The following is an 18389-nucleotide window of genomic DNA, read 5'->3' as shown; positions in this document are numbered from 1 at the left end:
CACTCATTCCTATAGAGTTTTTCAGAGTTTACAAAAGAAAATTTGAAGTTATTTTACTGTTATTTTCTGCAGAAGAGGAATGATTTAACTATTGATATTCTGCAGCCATGTATATTGTGTTTATTTCACAAGTTAAGCTCATGTAGTTGACTGATATCTATAGGATTAAATTACATTCATGTGTTCTTTTCAAAACTGACTATTTAAAACAGTCTGCTCTTTATTTGGGATTCTTTCTAAGAACTGTGTATTTTCTACTTTGGTTATCTTATTTTTCATTTAAGTATGAAAGCTTTTCTATTTTGTGATCTGTTGTAATCATTTTGTAACATACTGGTATTAGCCATTTTAACTTTTTTTAAAAGTAAATCATTATCCTGGTAAAAAGAACTTACTTCAGTTGGTTAATTAAGCAAAGTGTAATAAAGTTGAGTTCTAATTATTTTTCTTTCCCAAGTCATTTAAGTAGATACTTTTAATTACACATTGAATTTAATTGAATTGGGTCTAATTTTATAAACTCCCTATGCAGCTGTTAAAATTTAAGCAATTAACTACAGTCTCTATAATTTACCATTTCTTAGTGTAACTGGACAACTTTTATTAAGGCTAGGCTTTCTCCTTCTTTTCTGTACTTTGCATAGTCATTAATATTGTTCATATTACGGGGCAGAGGTCATTTGTGTATCGGCTAGCATTGTGACTGGTGATACATCGCCAGAAAAGTACACCACCCGTGGGGTTGAAAAGGCTTGCCTTTTAATCTGGTTTATATTAATACAGGTGGAAAATACAGCATTTTCTCTTCTATTTATAGCGTTGCCACTTCACTGGAGGAAGGTTTTTGTTTGTTTTATTTGTTTTTTGTTTGCTTTCAGATCAAAGCCTTTTTGATTGCATAACTGTGTGGTTTGTTCCTGCCAGCCAGATGTATCAGAAGCAATTTTTAATATGAATCAGTAGCTGCTTTTAGTGGTAAATAAAACAGCTTAAGAAGTGATTTGCACAACATTTATGGAAAATGTGTTTTCTGAAATACGCTTTTCTTCATTTCAGCTAAGATGGATGTTTCTTTGGCTTTTTAACAGTTATCAAAAGAAATACATTAAATTGCTTTTGGAGAAAAATGGAGTTTACAAATCTCTCAAAGCCTAAATGCTTCTTCTGTCGCCTTTCTGATGTTTGCAGCAGAGGCTGTGATGTTCTCATGCCTTTTCCCCATGCAGTATAGGCAATATTCTGTTGTGTTTGGAGTTGATCACTCTAATTCCGAGATACTCACTCAAGTGGTACTGGGCAGACTTTTCTTGTTATGTGGCTCCAAAAACAGCCATTTGATTTTGAGTCTTGCCTGATATCATGTCAAAACCATCCTAGAATTACATTAAATATTTTCTTTCTGTCTGACATGGAATGAATATGACTGTAATGTAACAAATTTTTTGGTCACCTTTTCTCTACAGCCTTAGCAGCTATCAAAAAATAAGCAAATGTATATTTCTCCTTTTCACAAAACCTCCACACAGTCTTACATGCCTGTAGTGCAGTGTACTGTAGCTGCCACATCGTAACTTTTTGTTCCATCTGGAGTATATGAAATGCAAAGAAAAAGTTAATCTTAATTATTTCTGTCCATAGAATGAATACCGAATGTCAGATGAGACTCAGATACATGTTACTAATGTTCTTATCAAATTGTATTTGTTTTTACAACTAGAAAGGAGCAATAGTGTCAAACAGATAGTTATAAGATATCATACTATACCACAAAGTGGGTTTATTCTGGTGTGGAAGGGCGCTATCATTCAGTGTCTGTAGTTACATACGTTGCTGTGGTACAGTACTTGTAAGTTTGTGTAGTGAAAGGGATGCTTTCCTCTCCTGTTGACAGCCTGCAAAAGATTAAAAACACCAATCAGCTTCTGCCCACATTTTATTTCCTTGACCTTCCTGCAGAATAACCTTCAAAAACACCCCACAGTTTCCCAGCCCAAATGTGAATGGCACATTTCTTCCTTGCTGTATTTTCTCATCTTATCCTCTGCTCTTGCACCCTGGAGTTCGTGGCTGGGATCCCATTTCCTGCAGCATTTGAAGCAGAGGAAGCCCTGAGGGCTTGTGCAGGGTCCCTATGTGGTGCTTGCTAGCTGCCCTGGGCTCCCTTTGGCCCGGCCACGGGGACTGAGCTCCACCCTGGTTCTGGCTGCTTCGGCTGCAGGCATAAGTCACCATACTCACTCGTGTCACTTATTTTCCCTTAACAGTCAAATAGTTATCTCTTGGTACATGTTAAGGGTACGTGGAAAAATATGAATAATGATTAAATTATATCGAAAGCAGATTTCTTAAGAGTCTGTTTGGTCTGGTTTGGATTTATTGTTTTCAGTAAGATGATAAAACCATTTTTTATCCACATCCAGAGGCTTGTTTGGCTCCACTTTTTGTTCATCCGGAATCCACTGAAGCTGCAGTAGTTCAGAGCCAGAAGTTCCATGTGATCTGCCTCAGCGGCTTCCATTGCCTGCAGGAGAAAGTCCAAACTCTCAGAACTCAAGGAGGCATTACCGCAGCCTGATTACCTCATCTTATTTTCAACTGCCTGCCTGCCTAAACCCACTATTCTAACTGATTAGTCCCCTGGTTACTCTTCTTTTTTTTTTTTCCCTTTGTAGTTTGCCTATGCCCAAACCAGGAATATTCTCTGCTTTATTCTTCACTTCTACAGATTCTCTCCATTCTTTAAAATCCTTATGCAATGAAGTTTCCTATCACTACTACTTCCTGTACCACCTTCTCCTCCCTCTGAAACCCTGTAACACTGTATCGTGTATTTGGTTAGTCTTCCGTGGTGGACTAATAATTATTGATTTTTTTAAAACTGAATTCTTCTGTTGTTACAGTTTCACATATTTACATATTGTCTCCTCAAAGGATGATAGCATCTCACTTGCAAGATGTTTATGGCCTGTGATCTTTATATTCTTAGTATATAGCACAATTGCTGGCCCATGGGAGTATCTGTAAGTATGTATTGAAAAAATTAACATTTCTGAGTCTGGGAACGTGGGGGTTCCACTGATAGCAACAAAGAGACTGACATCAGAGGTTGCCTGATTTTGTGAGGCCAGTTAGTTCATCTTTTGACATAGTTTCAAGTAATAGTACAGACATACGAGCATTTATTCCTTAGGGGTGGAAGACTGGAAATGTATTGAGAGTATATATATAAAAGCAGACTTAAAAGTGATGACAATTAGAGATTGTGCCTTAAGCCATAAGAGGAGATAACTTTTCTGAAGAGAAGAGAAATTAATGGGGGAATAACAAATTGCAAAGCACAGTTTGGGTAAGTAACCTAGAATTAGAGGGCCAGAAAAGGAAAAAGTGGTAGAAGAAGATACATTATTCATTTACTATTATTTTCCCTATATTGAGTGCAAGGTGTCCCACCAAGTAGGGTGTGCTGTCTGAATAAATGCAAATAAAAAGAAAACTGAAGTAAAGCAGGAAATGAAGCCCCATTTTGTCTGATGCAAACTCCCATGAGCTTTGATTGTTCCTACACAGACTACACATACAACTCCAAGGACTTTAATCAGAAGCTCTCCATCATGTGGACAAGTCAGAAAAGTCATTAGGAGTTATGTGACTGACTTATGTCCTTATTCTAGTGCAAATTTCATAAATAACATTTCAAAAAAAATTTAATATCTATGACTCAAGTGCTACAATATCATGGCAGATAAATCAAGTAAATTAACAAAAGGATTATAAGATAGAAAATTTTAGATGAAACACTGAATCACCTGAAAGTTACTCTGTAATCTTTATGTTTTTTTTAAACCACTAACACATTCTTCAATTGCTGTGACAGTATTCTGCATCCAAATTTTCAAATAAGTTATTTGCTTAGTGTGTTGGGGATCTGTCGAGACCACCCTGAGTTATGTGATTCCAAGGAAGACTTAGGACTCAACATGTAGTCATACTCCTGGTGGCTAAGATGTATTGTAAAAGCAAAATCAGGCTGGCTGTGGTAACTCTTTTCTGTATAGGTAGATTGAAACTCTGAGATTGTGATGTAAGAAGTTGCCATATTCAGCCACTGTTTACTATAAAAATGGCAATTGCATGGTGTTCAAATTCCAGTTGGCTTCTAATTTTCTCTCCCAAAGCTACGTGTTGTAGCCTGGAGGCTGTGTAGTCACAAAGCCCAACTGAACAATAGAGCAAAGAAGAACTCATCAGAGCTGGAAGCTGAAGGCTAAACTTTCACTGTTTCCCAACCGATATTCCATATATCATTTTAAAAGTAGTGGCAGAAATACATTATTGTTGTGGATGTAAAGACCACGTATCATTCATGGCACTTAAAGTCAGGGTGATCCCTATGATTTCAGTCATAAATGTCTTATTTGCATAAGTTGCTGTCCCTAAATTAAGCATTTGCTAGACTAATTATTTTGACCAATTGAGAAAAGATTCTTCAACCATATCATCTAGCCAAAAACAGAAACAAAAAAGAGAACCTCAAAGCAGTAAGAACACTGCAAGAAATGCAGTGACTCGTAGAGAATGTGGATTATAGAGGCATGTTTGTGGCACATAGTGGAGCTGCAGAATTTTTACTGGATGAAAGCTCCAAATGTTTGCCACCTGTATGTCATTTCAGAGTGATTCAGACAGAAGGGGTCCCAGACCGCAAGGGTGCTTCTTTCTATCCTTTGCCTTGTCTTTAACACTGTTACATGTGACACTAATGGAGTAAAGCTTTCAAGATAGCAGGAAAATAAGTAAAGATTTTAGTGAAGACATATTGATCATCATAGTACATGGCTTAGTTTTCTTTTTAAAAAAATGAGATTCAAATAAATAGTATTGGAAAGTCACCTAAGTCATCTTTAAAATGCTGAGTTTTTTAATGGTAAATTTGAAAATGGTGTATGGGATCCTGTCTGCTAGTTACCTAGGATTTCCAGATTTATAAATGTTGGAAAACATGAAAATGTTCATTAAAATAAATTAATTCCTGTTTTGATTGTACTCAAATAGTGACATACCCTGTGCTTTGTTAAAAAAAGAAAATCTGTCATAAGATTTTATTTTCCCATTCATATGATTGAGGGCTTTTTTTTTTAATGCTCATATATACTTAATGTGATCATAACTTGAAAGGTATTACATTTCAGAAAACTGTTATCTTCCTAAGCCTCAGAAGGACCCATGATTACCTCTTCCCAAGCCAGGTTATACTCTAAAAACAAAACACGTAAGTCCAGGCAACCTGAAGTCCCACAGGAGGTGTGATTGCAGCTGGGATGAAAACCTCTGAAATGAACAGTTGAGCCATACTTGGCTCCCCTGGGCCACTGTCACCAACATGCATAGGTTTGATTTCTCTTTTAGTGAAGAGTGGAGCAAACCCTGAAGAAATAGGAACCCAGTTTCCCACACTTGTGGAGAAAATAGGGAGAGGGTGCAAAATGCTTTCTACCATTTATGAAGCCTTGCAGTGGGCCCAGCAGTCTCATTTAATTTTCACAACTCTGAAATTAAGTGTTTTCTCTCTTATAGATGGGGAAATAAAGTCTGAGAGGTTCAGTAATGTGCCAAAGATTCATAGCTCAGAAATGGCAGAGCCAGCTCATCTGGCTCCGAAGCGCACACTTCCTCCCCCACAACCTCCACACACACAGCTACAGCACATGGCTGCTATGGGGTGGGTGGCCTAGGGCCCCTGTGGAATAGTGCAGAAGTCCAAAGAAAAGGGGCTGAATGTTTGTTGAATACCTGCTGTGTGCCAAACCCTGTGGTAGATTCATAACATATGTCTTGTCAATCCTCCCAATGACTCTCTGAGTTAGGCAGTCTCACTCCTACATTACCTATGCATAAAAGTCAAGAAACTTTCTAAAGGTCCCTCTGATAGTAAGTAGCCGGCCTCACATGTGAACCCAGGTCTGTTTGAGTCTGATCTTCTCTCTTACCAGGATAGAGGCTCTGGGCAGAGTGTGTCCCTGCTGAGCTGTGCCCTGCCAGTGAGGTTTTGGAGAAATAAAGACTCTTGCAGTGGAAGGGAAAACACTGATGTAAAAGCAGAAAGATAGCATGAAACTTTGGACAGATGTTGTAGCTCCTGGGGGAAGGGTGTTCCTGGCCCAGGGCAAACCCCCAGTGAAACCAATGAAATCAAAATAAGTCAAGGGAAAGGCTAGGTTGGGAGAAAAGCCTTTTTATTGCTCACAGCTTGCTTGAATTCACTGGCCAGGCTTGACACCGTCTGTCCCCTTTGGCCGTGGCTCATGCTCTGCCACCACAGGGTCCTCTACTTCCCGCCCGCTCCTTCCAGGAAGCAGGTGGGTCCTCCGTGACTGGCAGGTGCCAAATTATGTACCAGGAACAGAGGAGAAGAGAGAAGGGCTATTTTCTATCCACCCCTTGCCCCAGATAGGGAGGCTCTGTGGTGGTAAACACCTATTGATATGTAAATGAACTAGGGCTAGGTGGGAGATTCTGGAAATTCTGTCATTTACCCCACAGATGTTGGTTAGAAATTAATAGTATATACTCCTGGACTGAACAGCCTGACAATTTTTAAAAATTGCTTTCATTTTACTAAACCTATCAGTTTTACATGAACTTAAAAAATGTTAAGATTGATTTTAAATTTGTCTCATTATGAGGAAGATTCCAAAGGTCTTCTGAGATAGAAAGAAATTTCTGAGATCCAGATGATAATATAGTGGGCAGATAGATGTTCAACTAGAGTAGATCCAATAGAAGTCAGATATTTATCGATAATTGGAATTTAAGTATAAAGATTTCTGGTTTAATTGAAATTTATCTTTTACATTTTAGTTACAATAAATTATAGCTGTCCTCTACCCACCTCACCAAAAACAGCTTTTATCAAGGATTATTTGGAAAAGTTGCTTGCACTGAACATGTGTGGTAGCCTTTTTAATCTCCTTCATGTTCAGCTGTTATATAATATTCACTTAGGATTAATGTTTGTTGTCAGGACCTGGGATCACTGCAGATAATCAGCAGTGGAAGAGTAAATTATGTTAAACATACTATGGCATTGAAGCTCGGGAGAAGGGGGGGATTCCCCACCTGGGGCAAGCTGTATATGAATTCAGTGAGACCGAAGGAGGACAAGGGCGAGAGGTTGGGTTTGTTGCCAAGGCTCAGCCTCTCTGGCATTGGCTGTTGTCTCCAGGACAGCTGGGAAACCCCTTGCGCACGGCTTGCAGGCTCGCTCTCGCTCTCTCTCTCTCTCTCTCTCTCTCTCTCGCATTGCTCCAACCTCCAGCTGCTCGGCGCTCCCCCTCCACCTGTGCTCAACCACACTGCCACGCCAGGCGCCAGGCAGAACTCTGTGGCCGGTTCCCTGGTGACTGGTGGGCGCCTGACCAATTACTTACCAGGAAAGGAGGGGAAGAGAGAATGGATGCTTCCTTTCCACCACCCACCCTGGATCAGCAATCTTGTGACTGACCCGCAGCTCTACACAAGTAAACATCCCATAAATGTGCAAACATATGTTTTTCTTACATACACAATGGGCGCTGTTAAGGCCAGGCAGAAATCCTGGTCAGAAAGTTCCATTTCCCCACAGGCATAAAAGAAATGAATACATTCGAAATATATTGTGAAAAAATAGTCCTAATTATCTTTCAGTTAACTAAAAATAATAGAAGGTCCTTAAACAGCTTATTGATCAAGGCTTTACTTGCTGTGTCCTAGAGGCAGTTATATAAAAAGAAAATTATAATCAAAGTATTCCAAATCTGTGTGGCACTCTACTTCTTTCTGTTTCTTTTTAACTATTAACTTCTCTATGAACAGTTTTAAGATTAACTTGCAGGATAAGAAAAAAGATGGTTCTTTCCATAGTGAGCCACAAAGTTTCAAAGTTTCCAATTTTTGGTGTATCGGGGCTGCCTCTAAAGTTGAGAGTGTAGGCCAGAACTAACAGGTATGGGTTCACCTGCTCCGAGCGTGTAACTGGCAACTTGTTTTCAGCAAGTGGGATGAGGGGACATTTTACAGCTTCCTAGAACCCATCACACTTTCCGATTTCACTTGGAGATCAGACAGGACCCATCCTGGCCCCACTTGTACTCATCTTGTTTTGTCGCAAATCTGTTATAAGTACACACACAATGTAGCCCTTTTTAGGTGATAAATTAATTGCCCAGTACAATTTCAAGCCAGCAAAGTCCTGTCAGAAACCACAGATTGAGGCCTTTTACTGTTTAATTTTTTTATTTTCTATCTGCCCAGTATCTACTTTATCTAAGAAAGTTCAAGCAGCTAAAACACAAGCCAATCAATGTTTGTGTTGATTTCAAGCTGTTACTTAAAGCAAATACATTATTTGAAACTGGGCAATACTAAAAGACTTGTGTAAGATACTTTTTACGTAATTTAGTCTGTGCTTTTCCATGCTAGCTAATACTATATGTAATTGAGAGAGCACCCCAGAAGTTTGGTCTGTTCCCCATTTGGAGGTCAAAAGTTACTTCAGTAAATTTAATCATGTTTTTTTGGTATATGTTGGGTACCATTTTGAAATTTAGGCTTTTTGAAACATAATTATTGTCATGCTCTGTTAGATTCAAAAACTCTGAGCAAATAATTCTGGTTTTCCAGATAATCTCCAATTCCTTTAGCCTAATGGAGGAGATAAAAATATGTAATATGACAAGGGATAAGGACTACAATAAAGCAGAATAAGGAGTAGGGAGTGATGAGTGTTGGGGGTGCCACTTTAAACAGGTCCAGGGGACTCCCTAATGTCACATTGGAGCGTAGATACAAAGGAAGTGAGGTGGAAGATCTCTGTTCATATCAGGGAGAACATCCCAGGTATATGCAAAGACTCTGCAGAGGACTAAGTCAGACTAGAGCAGAGTAATTAAGAGGGAGCCATGTAGTACCTTCTGTGCTATGGTAGAGACCTTGAGTTTTACCCTGAATGGGATGAGAGCTGTGGGAAAGTTTTGAGCAGAGGAACGATGTGACTTACGTTTTAATGGATTCACTCTGGCTGCTGAGATGAAAATAGACTGAAGGGGATCAGGGGTAGAATTAGAGAGACTATTTAAGAAGATACTACAAAAAAAAAAAGAAGAAGATACTGCAGTCACACAAGGAAGAGGTGATCAGAAAGTTAGTGGTAAGATTTTTTTAAAAGATAGAATTCACTGAAAGAATTCGCTGAAAGAATTCACTAATGGCTTGAATGTGGGGAGAAATAGAAGAAAGAGAAGTGAAGGTTGACCCTCCCCCACCTCCCCGGGCTGAGGTGTGACCAACTGGAAGAAGGAAATTGCTTTTATTGATGGGAAAACAGTGGGCAGAGCAGGTTTTAAGACAGAAGTAGGAGGCAGGGAAACTCAAGGGTTTGGTTTTTTGACATGTTTTCTGTATAAGACAGTAGCAACTATCTTTAAATATCCTTGGAAAATGTGTTAAATAATACATGGAAAGAAAAAGAGTCATGTGCTTAAAATATAGGACCCTATATTTTATATAACCAGAGAATCACCTGGTATTTCTGCCCTTCTTCCTTTCCTAGAATATATTTCCCTTAGTCTCGTTAATAATCTTTGTTATTGAACTTTTGTCAGAGGCTTTTTCAAAATCTTGGTAAATTATATTTCCTAGTTCTCATTTGATAACCTACTTGGTTATATTCTTGGAATTGTTTGGTTTGTAATGCATGAACCGAACTAGTATCAGAGACTTTAGATACCAGTCCTGCTTCCACACGGTTGCTCTATGTGTAAACTGGGACCGCTGGGGTAAACAGCTTCCTTCAAACATGCCACCCGGTAGGACTGGTCAGTTGAGCTGAGGTCTTTGGGTGTTCCTTTCTCCCTGAACAATATACCCCTTGAGGGAAGGAGTTGTAAATACTTCATCTTTTTATTTCCTGAATTTAGCCTGGTTCCTGGTACAAGGTGTAATGGTAAATGTTGCCTCGGTGAACATTTCTGAATAAAATTTAAGAAACTAAATAAGTCTTTTCTCTTTCCTCATTTGTGTAGCGCCTGACAGCTACAAAGTGCAAGATAAGAGAACTGCTGCCTCCAACCGGCCCTCCACTGCTACTTCAGGACAAAATAGTACCAACTCAGGAAATAAACCAGGTATGCATTTCAAGTGATGTAGAAAAGGGAAGGTTATCCCCCTAAAATCTTAAGGCATGCTAGAATTTAGGAGATCTTGGTTCCAGTCCTGCCACTAAAACACACATTCATACAGGCTTGTATGAGTTTAAGTCAAAGAACCTCTCAAACCCTTGATTTTTCTCTCTTTAAAAATGGAGATTCAAGCACATGCCTTCTTACCTCTAAGAATCATTTTGGCAGCCAACAAGATGGCATGTGTGGATGCACTGTTTACTGTCAAGCAGTGTATCAAAAGCAATAATTTTACTATTCTGTTTGAAATAATAGACATGACACAATTTTTTGTACCAGTATGCCCAGCATTAGTGAATATCTCTTTTGTGACTTTTTCAAAAACCATTTAAGGAAATCTTTACACATAGCAAAGCTGGTACAGAATTAAGTCTTTGTTCTCCATTGCCTGCAATGATTGTACACCTACGCAGTAATTTCATTTAATAGCCTATGATTCCTGGTCTGTTCCACTCGGTGATAAAAAGAAGCAAACATAGTACAAGCAATTGAGTAGACAATGCAGTTGCTTCCAGATACCCAACCACATTGTGTAGTCCTTGGGGGAGACTAACATATAGTATGACGGTAAGAAACAGTCAAAGGAAGGTAAAGGCAAACTGAACACCACATGGGGTCTTGGAAGCCTGCATACTTACTGCTGTAGCCAAGGCCAAAGTCAGTCAAGAACAGTGACTCAGTGAGAATAAAGGTGGGAATAACTAGCCTCATAGAAAACATTTCCTATTATGTGTAATTTTGTGTGTAGTGGGGGGTGGGGGTCCATATGGAAAAGGTCTTAAACAGAGGAGATAAATCTTGCTTGTCACTTAGAAGAAGGGTGAATAGCAAGCACCATAGCAAGTATTACATGAGCACCCATTAGTGGAAAATGATGTGTAGTTTCAGCAGTTTTAATGAACAGGCTATTTCCCCACTTAGTCAGTTTGTCTTCAAATTTATTCATTTGTGCACACACCACCTAGCCAGTAAATAAATCTAATATTTATTGAGTAGTTGTTCTATGCCTGGGACTGTGAGAGACCATTTAAGCAAAACATTTAAAAAAATGAAACTCTGAAGCCCCTGTCCTTATAGGGCCTATTCTAATGGAATTTTGTTCCTACACTCAAGTGAGCTTCTTCTTGGTGGAAATGAAGTTCTTTAGCATGAAAACTCCATTTGTTTTACCACGAAAATTGAACATAGCTAAATGGTGTGTACTATTTTTCCCTTGTTTTCCCCATGAGCCATCGCTTTTAATTTTTGCTATTCTTTACTGTTCAGTGTATACTTTTATATCCTGATAACTCATTTATTTATCTAGTGTTGGTGCTGTATATGTAGGTACTAGGGCTGTATTACTTAAGATATACTCCCTACCCTCTAGTTGACAGTGTGGTGGGATAAACCAATACTTGAAGAGGTAATTCTTAACACAGAATTTCCAGTGTGATAAGAGAGAGTTGCAGAATGTATTTGAGAACAGAGGGCAAAAAATCTTCTCTATTCCAGTTGGCCATCTCTTTATAAAGCCATTTGATTTACTTGCCAAAGTCAAGTTAAATGAGACATTTCATTTTAGACTGTGTCTTTTGAGCACCCTGTATCTGCTTTTTTATACATATGGAGAGGCAAAGGTACATAAAAGACTCTTATTTTTAAAACCATCATGTTATATTCCTGAATGTCTTGGAAGGATGATACAAGAGGTTCCCCATTGGAGGGCTAGACTTGAGTAAAACTTTAGAGTTAATGAGCTATGAGTCATGTGGATGTCTGTCCAGGACAGTTTAATTTTCATTCTCTAGAACTTGGAAAGGGAGCGGGGGGAATACATGCTAAATTTGGGAGTATTTCAAATGTTGCCCCAATCAAATGATTTCTCAGGGTCCTTTTTAACCCAGTAAATTATAGTAATTAAATTTCCTTCCCTCCTCTACCTTCTGATACCTGAAACTCATTAGAAGGCTCTAGCATATATCTTTGATTTAGAAAGGTTCTATCCACATTGAAATTGTTAATATTTTATTTTTTAAAACACATATGGAAGGTCCTCATGATGTTATGTAAGTATGGGCATGCTACATCTCCGTAATTCAGGAGGACCGGTGTGCTCAGCTAGAATACTTGAACACACACGGAAAGAGGCTATAAGGTGACAGATCTCTCTGTATCTACAGAAGTGGGAGATGGTTCTTCAGAACTCCATCAGTTACCTTCAAATGACTGAGTTTCACCTAATTAGAAGAAAAAAATAGGATTACCTTCATGAGCTATGTGTACCTGCAAAAAGCAGACACTCAAGTTCATTAAAAAATGTCTTTTAATTGCTATCCCTCTACTACTCGCCACCTCAAGTCTTTGAAAGAGTCACTAAAACTTCACTCTGCCTTATTGTTTTAAATACTTTCCTCTCACAGAAGATGGCATGGCTTGGAATCTTCCAGCTCTCTTCTGGCTGCTACATCAAGCCATTCTAATGACTCCCTAGGTGCCCTGGGGTGGAAAAGGGCCCAGGATTGAACTAGAGACCTGGTTTTAAGCCCTAGTTCTGACCCTTAACTGTGCCAACTTCCTTAGTCACATGTATTTCCCTTGGTTTTTCTCATTTGAAACCTAGGCTTAATAACTCTTCATTGAGTGAATAAATGCTTGGCTCACTCATAGGATTATTGTGAAGAATAAGATAATAATATATGTGAAAGGGCTTGTAAAATGCCAAGCCCGAACAGAAGTTATTTATTCTATAAGTGGTAGTCTTTCAGATAGAAGTCAGGGCCTAGTGAGTTCTTGAAAAAGCCTTGTCAATGTGAGTCGATTTTCTTCATCTTTGATAGTCATTCTCTAGTTCCAGTTTATACAAGACAGTCTAGGTGTGTGCACGCCATGGAAGACAGAGTATTAATAGCTGTCCCTTTCCCTCGTAAACCTGCGCAGCTTGGGTGGTCACCCCACCCATCATCACAGGCAGAGGGAAGGCAGAGAGCTGCTGCAAGTTTCTCACACCAAAATTCTATTGTCTTAAAACTTTTCCTTCTAAGAATCAGTACTTCATTTTATTCTAACAATGTTAAATTTGTTGGGAAACAACAGTGGAATGTTCATAATATAAAATCATTTTCTGTACCTTGATTTTGTTCCAGGGAAAAGTGATGTGAGGGTAAAACTGAGAGGGAGACAAAGAATTAGAGAAAATTCAGTTTCCTTGGAACTGCTCAACTGTATTTTTTCCTTTTTGGAAAGCTATCTTTCAAAGTAAAATGACAAGTTTTTAGTTATCAAAACTTAAAATTGTGACTGCTGGCACTTATATTTTTAAAAGTCTACTACCAAGTACAAGATTGCTATTAGTTTGCCTCATTGGCGATGTTAATGGAAGTTTTGAGACTTCAGAAATTAGCTAAGGTCGTTTGCTCATTCATTCAGCAGTACTTATTGAACATTCTCCTTTCTGCCAGGCGTAGTCCTAGACATTGGGAAGATAGCACTGAGCAGACAAGGCTCTGCTCCTCCCGCCAGAATTCACAGCCATCTTCAATCTGCCAGACAGTGTTACTGACATTCTAGCAAAGTGACTTTCTTAATCGAAGTAATCAGTAAGATGGAAACACTATAAGGTGAATGAATACCTTTTTCACTCTACAGTTCAATATTTTCTAGTGCCAAGTTCCTAAACCAGCTGAAATCATTTAGCATATCACGATCACCATGTATCTTATACTTCAGAAATGTTGCAATACTAATCTAATTCCTCAAATCTAATTCCAAATGAACAGTGATGATCCTGGCACTGATCTCAAAGACAGTGAGTGGGAACCACTGCATTCTTAACCATTGGTCTTATTTATAGTGAGGGGTGTATCTGGGTGACAGTATATACATCTTGGTTCATATATACTGTGTCATCAGGCAGGATGTGGTTTTTTCATGTGAACACAAGCAAGCATACTTTTCCTATGAAATGATAGCATACAAATGAGGAGGAAACTGCCACCTCTTGGACTGCTGTTTTCCAGCTATGCATCTACAAGGCAAACGTTACATTGCCTAAGTAGGTATTGCCTCATTGCTGCAGCAACACCAGTTACTGATTTGGGGCTTTCTGGGTTGCTTTGGGTGAAAGAGGGTAAGTGAAGGTAAGCGTGTGTGACCTGTATGTTATTAAAACCTTTTTTTCAAAATATTTCTAAAAAATTTTGCATGACATTTGACATGTACCTGAAAGTAAGCTAGAAACATCACATCCTTCATATTAGTGTATTGTCTGTTAACAGAATTTGTTGATGAAACTTAAAAGTTCAGTTAAACATTTAATTCAACTCTGTTTTATAAACTCTCCATGGTGGGCTTATATGGCTTTTGTAAAGTTGATTTTCAAGTTTTATAGTTAAAATAAGTTTTTATGAGTGAGTAAACCTCATTATTTAAGGAATATTATTTAAGTAGATAAGTAATCGTTGAAATTTTCTTCTAACTTCATTTTGACTTTTGTTCTCAGATAATTCTTCAAAATACCATTTGCTATGGATGTCATTTCTTTTCACTCAAAACATATGAGAGCAAAATGCCCATAGGTGTGGCCTTTAACAAAATGCCTGAGTCAGGGAGTCCACTTGCCCTTTTTCTGATTTCAGAAGTAGAGCCTTTTGGGGCCAGGAGCCATGTTTTCCTACACACAAAAAATATTTGAAACCTCATAAATGATTAGTAAATCTGAAAAAAATAATTATAATATGTGCAAGCTAGTAAGGGGTCCATTTTGCCAGCTTTTAAAAACCATACCTTAAAGCAAAGGAAAAGCATAAAATATCCCCTGGTCTTGCTCATGGTATACACTGCCAGGTTTATACTGGCTCCTAATGGGCTTTTATACAGTTTTTATTTCCCCTAAATGTACAAATTCTGTGAGGTTAAGAGGCATTTAGGATGCAAGGCCTTTAAATTTGTTCATGAAGCACTACCCTGTTATCAGTAAAGTATTATTCCAGTAAGTTTCTGTTTTTAACTTAATGTGATGTCTGTTTAGTAGAAGAGAAAATAAACCTGATGTTAAGTAATCATCATCATTATTATTATTATTTGGCTTTTTTTTTTTTATTTGGCTTTTTATATCATAGCACAGTGAGCCTGTTAGTGTAGCCCTCTGCTGGAAGCATCCCCCAATCCTTGCCCAGTTTTATTCAGAGTATAATTCCAAGTTCCTCACCATGACCAATGAGCCCCATGCATGGCCCTTAGTCTCTCCCCATCATTTACAGATCTCACTCTGTTCCAGTGGCTTGGGGTCTCCCTATTGTTTCTTGAACACATGAGGCGCTTGCCACCTCAAGCCCTGTGTGCTTGCTTTCCATCTCCTGCTATCTGCATGGCTAGCTCGGTCACTTCCATCAGGTTTTTACATATAACAGTTACCTCCACAGTCAGGCTTCCCTTGGCCCCTGTCTAAAATGTTAAACATCCCCTTCCTGCCTTTTCACAATCTGCTTTACTGCTTTGTTGTCTCCTTAGCATTTATCTCAGTCTAACATTTAATATATTTCCCCTTTTTTTTTCATTCTGTGTATTTTATCCTACTTATTTATCCTATGAAATTTTCCCTGAGTAAAATGTAAACACCACAAGGGAAGAGATTTTTTTCTCTTTTTGTTGTCAGCACATAGAGGGGTGCCTGTGCTTAGTAGATCCTCAGTATGTGTTCAGTGTGTGAATCAATTCACTGAGACTTATGTGCTAGGCACTGTACTGATGCTATTATAGCTAATAGTTAATCCTTACAATAATGTGAGGTAGGTTTTATTTTTATCCTCATTTCATAGGTAATAAAAAAAACAAAAACAGGAAAACCCATGTCATACACAGCTTGAGATTCAGGAAGTGTATAAGGAACTCAGCCAAATTTATAGAGTGACTGAGTGACAGAACAAGATCTGAACTCATGCTGTCTGACTCCAAAGCCAGGCTCCTCATATCTAACTGGTGAACATCTATTCAGTATAAATTCATTTACAGTTCTACTTGTTAAGGAGTAGACCTTTTCTTTTTCCCTTTTTTTAAAATTGAAGTATTGTTGATATACAATCTTCTATTGGTTTCAAGTATACAGTACATGGTTCAGCAGTTTCCCATATTATTAAATCCTCACCCCCACTAGTGTAGTTACTATCTGTCAACACAGACGGTGGTACAGAATAATTGTCTATATTCTCTATGCTGCACTTCCATCCCTGTGACCAACTTATATTATGATTGAGATTTTTGTTCCCCTTTACCCCCTTCACCCTACCCACCCATCCACTCATGGTAACTACCCACCATGGTAACTACCAGTCACTTCTAAGTGTTTCTGGGTCTACTGCTTTTCTGTTCATTTTGTTTTGTTTTTATATTCCACAAGTAAATGAAATCATATGGTATTTGTCTCTCTCCACCTGGCTTATTTCATTGAGCATAATACCCTCTAGGTCCATCCATCTTGTTGCCAATGGGAGGATTTCTTTTCTTTTTATGGCTGAATTATATTCCATTGTGTATATGTACCGCATCTTCTTTATTCATTCATCTATTGATAGACACTTAAGTTGCTTCCGTATCTTGGTTATTGTAAATAATGTGATAAACATAGGGGTGCACATGTCTTTTTGGATCAGGGATTTTATTTTCTCTGGATAAATTCCTGGATTTGGAATTACTGGAATGAATGGCATTTCTACATATAGTTTTTTTGAGGGACCTCCCTCCATACTGCTTTCCACAGTGGCTGCATGAGTTGACATTGCCACCAGCAGTGTAGAAGGGTTCATTTTTTCCACATCCTTCCCAACATTTGTTATCTCTTGCCTTTTGGATAGTGGCCATTCTAACTGGTATGAGGTGATACCCATTATGGTTTTTGATTTGTGTTTCCCTATGATTAGTGATGTGGAACATTTTTTCATGTGTCTGTTGTCCATCTGTATTTCTTCTTTGGAGAAGAGTCTATTCAGCTCCCCCCCCCCCATTTTTTAATCAGGTTATTTGTTTTTTGGGTATTGAAGTGTATGAATTCTTTATATATTTTGGATGGTTAATCAGATGAGTCATTTATATATATATTCTCCCATATTTTAGGTTGCCTTTTTTTCCTGCTTATAGTGTCCTTTGCTGTACAGAAGCTTTTAGTTTGATATAGTCCTACCTGTTCATTTTTGATATTGTTTCCCTTGCCCAAGGGGATGTGTTGAGGAAAAAATTGCTTATACTTATGTTCAAGAGACTTTTGCCTATGTTTTCTTCCAAGAGGTTTTTGGTTCCAGGTCTTTGATCCATTTTGAGTTTACATTTGTGTATGGAGTTTGGCAGTATCCAGTTTTCATTCTCTTGCATGTAGCTGTCCACTTTTCCCAACACCAGTTGTTGAAGAGGCTGCCTTTCCCCATTGTATATTCATGGCTCCTTTATTGCATATTAATTGACCATATATGGATGGGTTTATATGTGGGCTCCCTATTCTGTTCCATTGATCTATGGGTCTGTTCTTGTGCCAGTACCATACTGTTTTGATTACTGTAGCTTTGTAGTGGAGCTTGAAGTCAGGGAACATAATTCCCCCCAGCTTTGTTCTTTCTCAGGTTGATTGGCTATTTGGGGTCTTTTGTAGTTCCATATGAATTTTAGTATTATTTGCTCTAGTTCATTGAAACATGCCATGGGTATTTTGATTAGGGATTCCATTGTATCTGTAAATTGCTTTGGGCAGGATGACCATTTTGACAATATTAATTCTTCCTATCCATGAGCATGGGATAGATTTCCATTAATTGTGTCTTCTTTAATTTCTTTCATTAGTGTCTTATAGTTTTCAGAGTACAAGTCTTTTGCCTCTTTGGTTAGGTTTATTCCTAGGTATTTTATTCTTTTTGATGCAATTGCAAATGGAATTGTTTTCCTGATTTCTCTTTCTGCAGTTCATTGTTAGTGTATCAGCATAATGTCAGATTTCTGTGGATTAATTTTGTATCCTGCAACTTTGCTGAGTTCAGTTATTCTAACAGTATTTTGGTTGAGTCTTTAGGTTTTTCTGTGTGTAACAACATGTCATTGGCAAGTAATGACAGTTTAACTTCTTCATTGCCAATTTGGATACCTTTTTTCACTTCATCTTGTTTGATTGCTCTGGAGTAGACTTTTTTAAAGCACAAAAATCATAGAAGTTCA

The 18389-nt window shown here is 38.2% G+C and overlaps 1 protein-coding gene across 7 annotated transcripts in view; it reads left to right on the top strand.

The window, feature by feature from the left end:
• MAP7 (microtubule associated protein 7) overlaps positions 1 to 18389 on the top strand; it is a 165553-nt gene that overhangs the window by 91680 nt on the left and 55484 nt on the right. For all 7 annotated transcript variants that reach the window (XM_036994672.2, XM_036994696.2, XM_036994681.2 and 4 more), the window contains exon 2: positions 10059 to 10160. In XM_036994672.2, the coding sequence (XP_036850567.2) occupies positions 10059 to 10160 (102 nt within the window). The remainder of the gene's footprint in view (positions 1 to 10058; positions 10161 to 18389) is intronic.

This window comes from Manis javanica, chromosome 13, assembly GCF_040802235.1.
Source record: "Manis javanica isolate MJ-LG chromosome 13, MJ_LKY, whole genome shotgun sequence".
Taxonomy (NCBI): Eukaryota; Metazoa; Chordata; class Mammalia; order Pholidota; family Manidae; genus Manis; species Manis javanica.
The sequence above is the reverse complement of the archived record's forward strand: the minus strand, read 5'-3'. Positions and strand labels throughout refer to the sequence as shown.